The sequence below is a fragment of the Marmota flaviventris genome, chromosome 3, assembly GCF_047511675.1.
Source record: "Marmota flaviventris isolate mMarFla1 chromosome 3, mMarFla1.hap1, whole genome shotgun sequence".
Classification (NCBI taxonomy): Eukaryota; Metazoa; Chordata; class Mammalia; order Rodentia; family Sciuridae; genus Marmota; species Marmota flaviventris.
This window is the reverse complement of record NC_092500.1, coordinates 48134011-48147021: the sequence shown is the minus strand read 5'-3', so window position 1 is coordinate 48147021 and position 13011 is coordinate 48134011. Positions and strand designations below refer to the sequence as shown.

The 13011-nt window shown below is 39.5% G+C and overlaps 1 protein-coding gene across 1 annotated transcript; it reads left to right on the top strand.

Moving 5' to 3' along the window:
* Window positions 1–813: 813 nt before the first annotated feature.
* LOC114086072 (lysozyme C) lies at window positions 814–5810 on the top strand. Its single transcript, XM_071609162.1, has 4 exons — window positions 814–949; window positions 2398–2562; window positions 4157–4235; window positions 4976–5810. The coding sequence occupies exons 1-4, from the start codon at window positions 814–816 to the stop codon at window positions 5040–5042; spliced, it is 447 nt and encodes a 148-aa protein (XP_071465263.1). The 3' UTR covers window positions 5043–5810.
* Window positions 5811–13011: the final 7201 nt, after the last annotated feature.

Below are 13011 nucleotides of genomic sequence, written 5' to 3'. Positions count from 1 at the left end.
GGAGATTTGTTTGTAAATTATCCATTGTTTTCCAGTATAGCTGACGGATGTGATAAAATTTTCATTTTCTTACCATGAGGCCTTGATCATCAACATTAGGAAAGCAGATATTGTAGAGCTTTTTGTGATATTAAATGTGCAGTTTAAAGCAATCAAGTTTAAATTTAAAATATGTGTGTGTGTGTGTGTGTGTGAGAGAGAGAGAGAGAGAGAGAGAGAGAGGATATATATATATATATATATATATATATATATATATATATATATATATGACTTATAATAGTAATAATAAATGCCACAGGAAACTGGGTGAGCAACATGGCATCCTGCTATATAACCATTAAGGTGACAGGTACATGTGTCATGTCCATTTTGTGGAAATTTTAAGTAGAAAAGATCATTACAAATAGTGAAAGCAAACAAAACAATTGAGTAAAAATAAAAATCAAAAACTACAACTGATGTTAAGTTGTACAAAATAGTCATTATCTTTTCTTTATACTTGTTCAAATTCATAGTGAAATTGAATTTCCTGTTTTGGAAACAGTGCTACTTTCCCAATTCTTCCTGAGCCAAGACTTTAAACAATATCCTGAATTATTTTCCTATAGATTAATTCTCAGAACATCACAATATCTTTCTTCAAACATTAAAAAAAAATTAAACAGAGATAAATCACTAGGTAGTTCCTGTTCAACACACAGCTCCATGGGCGTAGCCCCCCCACCACTAGAGGAAGAAGGAAGTTCTAAGATGTTAAATACTGGGACCAGCTTCCCTAGCTCAGCCTAGTGGTCTGACTGCCCAGTCAACATGAAGGCTTTCCTGATTCTGGGGCTTCTTCTCCTTTCTGTCATAGTCCAGGGCAAGGTCTATGAAAGGTGTGAGTTGGCCAGAACTCTAAAAAGACTTGGAATGGATGGCTACCGCGGAATCAGCCTGGCAAACTGTAAGTTGGGTCTTCCTCATTGTTTTTACAATGGTTGAAAACATCATTTTGGTCCTCTAGAATTAGAGATAGCAGGTGAAGGGATGTGGGCATGGGAGGGAAAGATTCTATACCATTCTGAGTCCAACAGGACCTGATGTCCTCTGCTAGTGCCACTAGTGCCCACTGCTAGGTGGGCAGTTGCCTCAGATTCAATGCCCCACATACACTGAAGGACCTGTTTGGAAATCAGGTTCTCAGCCTAGAGTGACACAATTCTTTTTCTATTCTTTTCTTAAATTCCTCTGCCATGCCAGCCACAGTGACAAACATGTACTCCCAGTGACTCTGAGGTCTGGGTCAAGTATCTCAAGTTTGAGGCCAGCCTAGGGACTTTAGCAAGACCTTGTCTCCAAAACCCAGCAGGCTGAGGATGTAACTCAATGGTAGAGCACCCCTGGGTTCAACCCCACAAAAGCCAACAAAACAAACCCCTTGCTATGACAGGGTATGTTTCACAGCAAAATACTATAAAATTATGTTGAATTCTCCAAAAAACCCTACCCCATTCACTACCCCATTCCCCACCCCATTCACTATTTATATAAAGATTCCTAAAATTCAGCATGAAATGCTTCATGATTCATTCTAGGTTGATTAATTTTCAATTTCTTCCACAACATTCAAAATGTGCCATGAGGAAAAGTTACTTTACAGCATACTTCATATTCTCCAATCTCTGTACTTTTCAGATTGACCTCAAACATTTCCCTTCCACAGCTATTTGTAAATGAATGAGCAAGTAAGTACATGAATGGGCGGTTGAACAAAATCACTGAATATCTTTCCTATTCCATAATTCTTAGTTTCAAGATTCAAAGCTAACATCCCAATTCACCTTTATGTATTACAAGAAAATCTCTCTCAGAAAATTCCTTAATTGTTTCTATTAAGCATTTTCCCATCAGCCTATGTATCTGCTATGAATTTGTACAACCTTCTCAATAGCTCCATTTTCTCTTCTAGGCTCAATGTTGTCTGAGAGATGAGAACAGGGGAAGGTAAAAGCAATGGAAAAACAGCAATTTAAATATATTTTTAAATACCTTATCTTGCTTCACAGTCTTATAAACTGATTTGTGCTACAAAAGGATTTTCCTAGGAACCCTCTATAACAAAGGTATTGAGGCAGGCAGGCATGGTGGCTCAGACCTGTAGTCCCAGCTACTTGGGAGGCTGAGGTGGGAGGATCACTTGAGCCCAGGAGACCACCCTGGGAACTCAGTGAGACCCTGTCTCAAACAACAAAACAACCCTAACCTGTTAACATATTTTATGAATTAAACACATCTTGTACTTACAAAATAAATCACTAGTAAAATACAATTAGTTGCATAGAATTGGTTTTGATACACAGTGTATAAATCAGTTGGTGTTGCTATTTATTATAAAAAACTATTTCTTTTCAGGGGTGTGTCTGGCCAAATGGGAGAGTAGTTACAACACCAGAGCTACAAACTACAACCCTGGAAGCAGAAGTACTGACTATGGGATATTCCAGATCAATAGCCGCTACTGGTGTAATGATGGCAAAACCCCAAGAGCAGTTAATGCCTGTGGTATATCCTGCAGCGGTAAGACAAGATAATATTTGAGTGATGGCTCAAGAACTACCTGCATATATTTACAAGAACAGATGTTCAAGTGAATGCAATAGCCTTGAAGGATTTGTCAGGGAGTTAGAAAAAGTCCATCTCGGTGGTAGAGTGTCTGCTCATTTATTGTTAATGACCTTATTGATGCTATTCCACAACATTGCCATTCCATGTATCCACTTAAAATAGCTTAAGGATTATTTCATTGTGTGGTCCTTTTTTGATTGTTTTATGCTTTATTATTAAATATTCTAAATATGTAAAAAGCTAGGTTTTCATATAATGAATACCCAGATGACTATGCACTTTCAATAGTTATTCACATTTTTCCATAGATTTTACTTGTATGTGTATGCAGATTTTGCTGAGATTTTAAAAGTGAATTAGAAACATTGACATTTTATTTCTAAATCCTCTAGCTTGAATCTCCAAAATATACAATTCCTAAATAATCATTATCACACCTAAAACATTACCTTACGTATTTATGTACTTGGGATGAAACATTATGTTTTAATAAGAAAAAGAACTCACAAGGTGCATTACATATATAAGGTATGGGAGTACTAGACTCCTGAACTCATGAAAATAGAAATAGCATGTGCAATTTTCAGTGCATATAATAGTGCATACATATTGTAGACTTGATATTTTAAAAATTTTAAATGTTAAAATTCCAAAGTGTAGATCAGTTTTAAAATATTTTTTAACCTATCTGATTTGCTTTAAAATTACTCTGTATTATATAATAATCTATGGTCATTGAATAATATTTAGAAAATATAAGCAAGATGAAATAGCATCCGCAGTCTTACTACCTAGAGATTTATAACCATGGATAACTTTTGGTATATACTCTTTCAGAATGTACATCAACATGTAAATTATACACATCAAATCAAAGTTATATCACACATATACATAGCCAGATACAAATGTTTTTATAAAAATTTAATTTATCCTGCTCTACAATTTGCATCACATAAAATTATTGCCATATCAACTCATACAAATCTATGTTATTATTATTATTATTTGAAAGGGTAAAGAGAATTCCACTAATAAGTTTTTTCCACTTTTCCTTTTTATAAATTGCTATAAATAGCTTCCTGATTACACATCATGTGAGGTTTTAATATATTTCTCTCTCTCTCTCTCTCTCTCTCTCTCTCTCTCTCTCTCTTTAAATTCTTTTTCATTTTTGTGCATTTTGCCACTGAGCCATATCCCCAGACTTCTTATTATTTCTTTGAGATAAATCATCAATGGTAGAATTCCTGAGTAAAAAATTCTGGGCTTGTCTTTTTTCACAGTGTACAAAGAAGAGCTTTTGTCATATTAGATAATAATTGAGGGCCTCCAACAATTTAGAAACTGAGAAACAATGTGCTATTTCATGTCAACAAGGAAAAGAATTAAAAGGAAGTTTTTCACAACAATCACAGATATATAAATTCTTGGAAAAGAACTTCTTGGTTTGCTTCCTCTGCCTAACATAATAAAACTGAATAAGGGTAAACTTCTAATGAAATTGCTAGAACATCCTTTTCATGCCTCACCACCTCTCTTCCAGCTCTGTTGCAAGATGACATCTCTCAAGCCGTGACTTGTGCAAAGAGGGTTGTCCGTGACCCACAAGGCATTAGAGCATGGTATGTTTTAAGGTTTGAAAGGGGAAACTGTTTTACCCTGCTGTTCATATATGCAGTGAGAGAAAAAATTCAAAGACCTAAGTGTCCTTCTGAATGTAAAGTTGCCGTTTTGGGCCTAAGGGACACAATGTATTACCTCCATCAGAAGAAACAATCTGCTTGAATTGGTTCACGGTCTTGCCCGTTTACTCCTCAGTGGATTTTAGGGATTTCTAGAGTTTTAAATATTCTCCACCCTATACTAGTTCTTTATCATATCTTTTTTTTTTTTTTTAGGGGCGGGGGAGTGGGAGGTTTGTATAAGGGATAGAACTAGGGACACTTAACCACAGCCCCAGTCCTTTTTTATTTTTTATTTGGAGACAGGACCTCACTAAATTGCTAAGGCTGGCTTTGAACTTGTAGTCCTCCTGCCTCAGCCTCCTGAGCAGCTATGGTTACAGGCACGCACCCCATGTTGGTCTCCTTGTCATATTTGAAACAATTTGTGGAATAAGAAATGGGCCATGCACATAGCTCAACATTTGTGTTCAGCATTCTGTGCCTATGGAGGCCTCTGAGGATGAGCAAAGCATCTTGTATACTCATCTCCACTTAATCAGTAGCAGTACCTGGGTCTAATTGTAACCTGAATGATATTTATGGATAGGATCTTTTGCTCCCACAAAAAGAATTGAGTATGTACACTACAATGCAGATATGTTTTAACCTTTGCTTGTGTGTTTCCCTTTTCTCTGCAGGGTGGCATGGAGAAATCGTTGTCAAAATCGCAACCTCTCTCAGTACATTCAGGGCTGTGGAGTGTAACTGCAAAATTTTCCTTCCTTCTTCAGCTCATTTTGTCTTCACCATAATAAGGGAGTTGTATTTAATTGAAAGTTCACACTACCATTGTTTCCCCTTCAAACAAATAGCATTTTTACAGTAGCAAGAGCAAAATATAACCTTTCTCATAATAGCCATAATATTTACTAATGTGTCTATAATTTGGTAGTGAACCCCCATTTTCAGCTTGCTAATAAAGCTAATGCTGGTGAAAATTTATCTGCAAACTTGATTATCCAATACATCACCAGTACAGTTTTTCGTTAATGAAATACTAGTATTTCCCAGTACTATATAAAAGTATAATAAAAGGCCATCTTAAAATCAATTGATCTTAGGCAAAATCCAAGCTGTGTAGGCATCCAATGCCTCCCATCCACATAGTCATATCCAAAAATATGAAAAATAAACACTCTGTTGACAGCATAAAATTTTTTAAAGGAGTGGAGTGCCAAATGGCTTAGATGGATACTGACTGAATTAAGAATTTTGTTCGCACAAAGTTTATGGCCTTTTGTTTAAGTATTTTCTTGAAATATTGCATTTATACAGCAAAGAGACTCACAATTTATATATCAATCTTTTTTAAAGGGCACTTAGGTGCATCTTGCTGACTGTAGAAAGATTATGAGGGATTAAATGGGCTATTGCTGTTCCCCAATTTTATTGCTTGCATCACTAAATTAACCACAGGAGTGAAATTATGCATATGTAAAAATTACAAATGTTATCATTAAATGGTTGCATTTCTTCCTTGTGTGTCTTTGTTTAGACCTATGTAGTGTCTCAAGAAAAAAATTACACATATTTGAAAAAGATAAAAGACTTAAATTTCTTCTATATTCTCACCTGCACTTAAATAGCTGGCTATTGCTGGAGGAAAATCCACAAATTCTACAAAGAACAAGTATGCTAATAAATCTCACTTTAAATTCATAACCATGAATCTCATATGTGCCTCAAGTCAGCATGGCCATCCAAGTCACTTCTCTGGATTCCTTCTGTGGTGTTGTCTCCCTCTCTAAAATGACTATGATTATTTCACTTCTTCCATTCTTTTTTGAGAGCCCCAACACACATATCTGATACCCTCTCTGCCCACTAACCTTCCACCATCCTCTGCTCTTAGCAGATAATCTTTGCTTATATATACCATTTTTTTTTTAAAGCCATTTCAAAGAAGCAATACAAGGTTCTCCCCCTGTCACAAAGCAGCAGTCACACCTTCCCCTCACTGACCCTTCCTCCCCCCGCCCCTCCCCACTGTTTCTGGGATGAAGGGCCTTTGCTCCTGGCAAAGGCAGCATCTCCACATGCAGCCTCTGTCCTATCTCTAGCGACAGATATTCCAAGCTAAGCTGAGTTTCTCCCTCTCTGCTCCATCACCTCCATTATTGTGCAAAGGGCCCCAGCATCCTCCCATCCTACAAAGAACATTCCACTGACCCTACACCACCCTCCAAGTACAACCTCATCATGACTCTGCTGTCTCTATGGCAAGACTTCTAGGGGAGAAGCATAGCCCCACCTCTCTCTTCAGCTCTTTCCAGTCTGGCTTCTGTCTCACTCAGCCACATCTGCTGCCCTAGGACTTCTCTCATGACTCCTGGGTGCAATTCCAGTGATCATTTGCTCTCTGCTCTTCCTACTTGATCTCTCATCAGCATTTAGCTAAGTGACCCACTTCATATTGTTGGGTGCAGAGCAGGCTGAACTGTGTTGTCTGCAGGGCAGGCTGAACAGATGTTGGCTGCAAGATAGCCCACGCACTCAAACCCCCCTCTATCTGGTCCTTTATCACCTGTTTGCCTCAAGTCTGAACATTCAACCCTGCTTAAGGCTGAACACTTAACCCCCCCTTGGGCCAACAAGGCAGCTTGCAGACCCAGAGGCCCCATTAGATTTGGGCTATAAAAACTCCCTCCTGCCAGGCCCCCCTCTCTCTTGCTCTTTCTCTCTTGCTCTCTCTCTCTTGCTCTTTATCTTTCTTACGCGCGCTCTCTGTCTCTCTCTTGCTCTTGCTCTCTCCCTGTTCATCTCTTCTCTTTTCTCTCTCTTTCTTTCCTTCTTTCTTTTCTCTTTGTTGCACTGCTGCAATAAAGATCTTTTGGTTGCTCTGAGTGTTGTGGTCACTTTCCTTTCATTGGTGCCGAAACCCAGGAGAGGGTTAAAACCCACTTTTGGGTCCCCCTTCCTTCGGAAGTGCCACTCACCAGATGGCCTGAACCCAGGCCTGAACCCATTTTCTCGACTGCCAGAACTCCATCCACCACCGACCTTCGATTGGTGAGTTTCCCCTTCCTGGAGTCCTAAACCCAAAGGTGGTGTCAGGAGGATTTGGCCGTTGATTGTCCGGCAAACCTCTTTGCCCACCTGCGGGGAGGAAAACACCCCACCACAGCCTTTAAGGCCACGGTGGCCCTCAGGGACTCCTTCCTAGGGCAGAATAGACTCCTGGGTTCAAAATTATTCCCTTCCCTTCCCAGCTGTTAGTTACCAGCATAGGCTTTGTAGGTCTCCCTCAAAGGACTGTGTAACCTCCAGGGACACATAACAGAGAACTGAACATCACAGTCCACCCAGACCTTCACCATCTTGGTGGCTCTCCTAAAATACTAGTCCTCAGACACTTACCCAACACATATCACCAGAAGCTTTTTCTCTCTCACCTTCTTGCTTACATCCCACTTCACAGGTTGCTCCTTCTCAGTTCCTCTTTCCCACTCTTTCCCTGCTATTTCATTTGTAAATTGTGAGTACTCCAGTGTTCAAACCAATAAACATTTGATACACTACAAATTTTCCTTATTCATATACAGTAGTCCCCCATTGTCCAGTAATTCACTCTCCATTGTTTCAGTTATCCATGGTCATCTGTGAGCTAAAAATATTAAGGGGAAAGTTCCAGAAGTAAACAATTGATAAGTTTTGGTTGCAGGCCATATGGAGTAGAGTGATGAAATCTCCCACAGGTCTGCTCTGTCCTTCCTGGGACATGAATCATCCCTTTGTCCAGTGAACCTGCACTGTACATGCCTCTGCTCATTAGTCATTTATTATCCAACTTGGTTATCAAATTGACTGTGCTTAGTTACAATTTCCCCTTTATGGGTTTGAGGTTTGAGTAAGGCCTATTGCTTTACAAATGACCTCTAACATGGAAATGGGAGACGAGGCATTATGAGAGTTGGGAAAGTTCACATGAATCTTATTTATGACAGCAAAACATTGATTTCTACCAATATAGGACTTACAGGTTAACAAAAAACAGAGAAGGAAACTGATGAGCAACATGTCATCATGCTATAAACCATTTAAGATGACAGATACATGCATCGTGTCTGTTTTGTGGAAAAGTGTACATAAAATATTTAAGTAAAAAAAATCAATACAAAATAGTTAAAGCACACAAAACAGTTCGATCAAAATGAATGTTACTCAAACACCACAGTTGAGATGGAGGCAGTGGTGGACACCTGTAATATCAGTGACCCCGGAGGCTGAGATAGGATTGAGGGTTCAAAGCCAGCCTCAGCAACAGCAAGGCACTAAGCAACTCAGTGAGATCCTGTCTCTAAATAAAATACAAAATAGAGCTGGGAATGTGACTCAGTGTTTGAGCACCCTTGAGTTCAATCCCCAGTTCTCCCTGCCCTCTCCCATCAAAAAAGGCATTTGGGACTGAGATGCCAATATTATACCCAATGGCCCTAAATACTTCAGTGTGTAAGTTCTACAAAGACTTTCTGTTAGGGTAGCTGGTGCAAATATCCTCGAGAGGCACACCTCTGAGTCAAGAAAAGGTTTATTGACAGAGAATATCTGCCAACCTGCCTTTCTGCAAGACTCAGCAACCTGCTGGAAAAACTTCTTAACTATATAGTCATGTACAATGAAGTAGTTTAAAAATAGCCCATCTAGTGCTATGATTATTAGTTGGTTTCTTTGTTGTGGTTTTGGTAGTTAAGGACTCACTAGGGGCAGGCCTAACGGGAAGGTCATGCCTGGGTGGGCAAGTGCTGATTTTCAAAATGGCATTACTTTGGCCTAAGGACCTAAAACTTTCTCCTACATAACCTCAAAATAACCAGCCTTATTAGGAAATTAACACTAATACAATACTACTCTAATAATTAGATCCCATTTTATTTCACCAATAAAGGCACTTTATAGTAGTGAAACCACAGATGATGAGAATCAATCAGGGCAGAGTTCTGTTTCCCCAGATGTGAAGATTGCCCGAGAAACACATAGGCAAGCAACATAGGCAAGCAAAGAAAACAGTTTTATTTAAAGGATACAACAGAAACCGACTTTTCCACGAGAAGGGTTCCCAGAGCTGAAAATCCAAAGAAGTGGGAGTGTCTTGACCCTTTTCTACATTTTAGAATTCCTTTATTCTCATGCCCTCCTTCCCCTTGCCTTGCTCCTCTCCCCATCTTGCATAGTGACCAGTGGCCAGGAGATGAGCCAAAAGGTGAGAAGGAAGCCCTCCAGGGATGCCTCTCAGGGTCTACCCAAAGTGGACACCCAGGAGGTGCTTCATTAACAACCCTTTGAGAGGAATATTTCCCTGTAAGCAGGTTACCTTGGTAACGGGTTGAGGAGGAGGGGGAAGTGCTCTGGAGGTATTAGCATTTCAGTCTTCCAGAGGTAACCCACATCCTCGCAGACCCAAATCAGGTCCCAACAATCGACCCTATTATTTATTATTTAAATTCACTGACTTTTGTCCCACAGCTTCAGTAAAATAGTGACAGAAGCAAAAGCCCTTTACTCTCCCAATAAAGTACTTAAAAACAATAAGATCTAATTGAGAATCATCGGTTATATTTGGTTGTCATGGTTTTTTTTGTCATGGCATTACTTTGGCCTAAGGTAAAAATCTGCATAAGTTTTTCAGTTGTCATTTTTTTCTTGACTTTTATGTCTGAAAGCAAATGAGACAGACCTTGACAGATTGTTGTAGGAAAGCTGGACACTGAGGAATTAGCAGGAAGCAGGTTTATCAGCTGCAGCCAGGTCCAGATGTTACTGCTGTTTACCTGTGAGTCCTTACTTCCCCCCCCCCCCGCCCCCCACATGCTGAAGTATAACACCAAAGAAGCACGCCGAGGCAAGTTTAGAGTGGAAAGTAAAAGCTTTATTAAAGGACAGTAGAAAAGACTTCTCCCTGGAGGAAAAAGGGGACCCAAGAAGTGGAATCCATGGAAGAGAGAGGTCTTCCCTCTTTTATAGCTAGTCTTCTCTCAGCTTTCCTGCATTCCTGTCGCATTTCTGTCCTTAGTTCTGTTATCTTGCAGTGAGGGAATGTAGGTGGGGAAGCCCCAAAGTGTGGGGTCAGGTGGGCCAAAGGAGTAATCCCCGCAGGAAGGACTTTTGGATTAGCATCTCTGTGTTTGCTGGGAGCTGCTTCATTAACATTTCCTTGGGATGGGCTCTGGGCCTTGGGGACATTTTTAAATCCCCTTTTCCTGAACTCCATTCTCAATATGGCCTTCATTCTTGATATTAGACCCGATTTACCTAACCTCACTAACTACCTATCTGTAAATCTGGCTTCACAGAGGGAGCTTTTGCCTAAATCAATTTGTCCCTCTGAACCCTGAATTAAGAAATGTTTAGAACTTTGTACCCAGTGTGTAGGGGGAGGAGGAGTTCAGAGGCTCACAATCTGCAGAAATCTAATAAAAGTAGTTTTTTTTTTTTTCTACTATTTTGGGCAATCAACTCAGGCCTGGAAAATAAATCAAGGACACTCTCAGTGCCTAGGAAAGGGACAGATCCCCTCCCCTTTTCTGCCAGCTGGTTTCCAAGGAACCTAATTTGTATTGTTTACTTTTATCTTTTGGATTGTAAAGGACTTTCCCTAGGATCCAACTACTGTCCTTTGAAATGCAAACGCCTTTGTGAAGGCTCCAGGCTGCACTAAAGGCCTTGAGTTAGTCTCCCTTATTGTCTGCTTCTGTAAACACTCTTCCTGCCTGAAATTCTTGCTGATAGTCTAAGAACAGTTATGGTGAGGGTCTCTGGAGAAGATTAAGATTTTTCTGGGGAGGAGGGGGTGCCACTACAAGATCAGTGATGCTTTATTAAGCAAAAGAGGGGCACATTTTCAAGGGAAAAATGGTGATAGGCTGTAAGAAGGGTCTGAGTTTTATAGGATTTAGCAGAACCAGGTCCTGGGAGGAGTTGGTCAAACTCATTTAGGGTGGAACAGGAGGACAAGTGGGGAAGTTCCCTGGGGTCTATTTTTTCTATTTGTTTGTACAGGGGACAGTGGTTCAGCTAGGTGGGAGCCAGGTGTGAATTCTTCAATTTCCCTCCCTGCCTTAGCTCTAGCTGAGGACTGGGCTTCTAAATGACAAAAGCTCCAATTTACCACAGATAGCTCCCCACACACTGAAGGAAAACAGGTAGGGGAAAAGCTGTAGATAGGGAAGTGCCCTGGGGGCCTATTCTCCATGTCCTTCAATGTCCTTGACACTTTTGAACACCACAGAGAAGTTATATTGTAGCATGTCCCTAAGGGTTTTTCTGATATTCTCTGGATTAGATTAAGAATGCTACAGAAACAGTGTTCTTTTCATTGCATCCATTTAGGTAGTTTGGATTTGTCCTGTTATTGATGATGTTCACTTAGAATACTTGCCTTCCACCCGGTTCTGATACCCCTCAGGGAACTGTTCCCTCCCCAACACCTGGATGTCCTCTTATCCATATTACACTTGTGACAAACTATACTGAATCACTGTTCTGATAGGAAGGAGAGCAGAAAATTTTTTACTTTTGTTCATTCCATATCCCAAAGACCTAGAACAGTGCCTTGAACATAGTACATGCTAAAAAAAAAAAAAAAAAAGCTAATTTTTTTTTAAAAATGGAATGAATCTGTTGTTGATTATTTAGTATATCCCTCTATTTTGAGCATTCTAAGATTTTTCTTACTCTTCAAACCCACATGATTCCAATATAACAGCTTATGGGTTTCCAAATCATACCTCATATATGTAATGTAGTGTATAGTCCAACCATGGGGAGGCAGCAGAAGACCTCTACACAGGTACAGCCTTAGACTTTGATTCTTGGACCATACTGATGTGCATGATCTCATAAAGAATCTGAGCTGTGTAGCTAGGCGCTATGGCACAATCCTGTAATCCCAGTGGTTTAGGAGCCTAAGGCAGGAGGATCTTGAATTCAAAGCTAGCCTCAGCAAAAGTGAGGCACTAAGCAACTCGGTGAGACCCTGTTTCTAAATAATATACAAAAATAGAGCTGGGGGTATGGTTCAGTGATTGAGTGCCCCTGAGTTCAATCCCCAGTACAAAAAAAAAAAAAAAAAGAGTGGTAGAGCGCTTGCCCTAGCACATGTGAGGCACTGGATTCAATCCTCAGCACCCCATAAATCAATAAAGTTAAGAAGAATATGAGCTTCATCATATCAGGATACTCGAAGATAGGTGAAGAACAACAGTAACAAAAAATTCATCAAAGTAGAAAGTGACAGCTGAGAAACAGCACATATCCAAGAAGTGTCAGGCTGCCTGAAGAAACAGAGATTACAAAAATTGAGTGAAGAGGAAAAACAATGGTTGTGGGAGGTTTTGTTTTAGTGTTTTTGATAAATATGTCAATTATTTATCATATAATTAAACTCACAAGTCAATATTCTACTCCTATGTAGAGAGCAGAATTAAAATATCAATGGGGCTGCAGTTGTAACTCAGGGGTAGAGCACTTCCCTAGCACATGTGAGCCACTGCGTTCAATTCTCAGCACCATATAAATAAACAAATAAATAAAGATATAAAAAAGTTTGCTAAACAAATTATTAAATATATCAATGTTTGATCATTTTCAAAAGAAATTCAATTCCTGTGTTGTTATGTGATATGAAATAGCACAACTGAATTCTTTTTGTTAAACATTTATTTTTTAGTTGTAGATT

Bases quoted from the DNA above. Each gene is read 5' to 3' on its own strand.
- LOC114086072 (XM_071609162.1), top strand. From the start codon at position 814: ATGAAGGCTTTCCTGATTCTGGGGCTTCTTCTCCTTTCTGTCATAGTC. The intron at 950-2,397 runs GTAAGTTGGGTC...ATTTCTTTTCAG, and splicing joins CGGAATCAGCCTGGCAAACT to GGGTGTGTCTGGCCAAATGG. The intron at 4,236-4,975 runs GTATGTTTTAAG...TTTTCTCTGCAG, and splicing joins CCACAAGGCATTAGAGCATG to GGTGGCATGGAGAAATCGTT.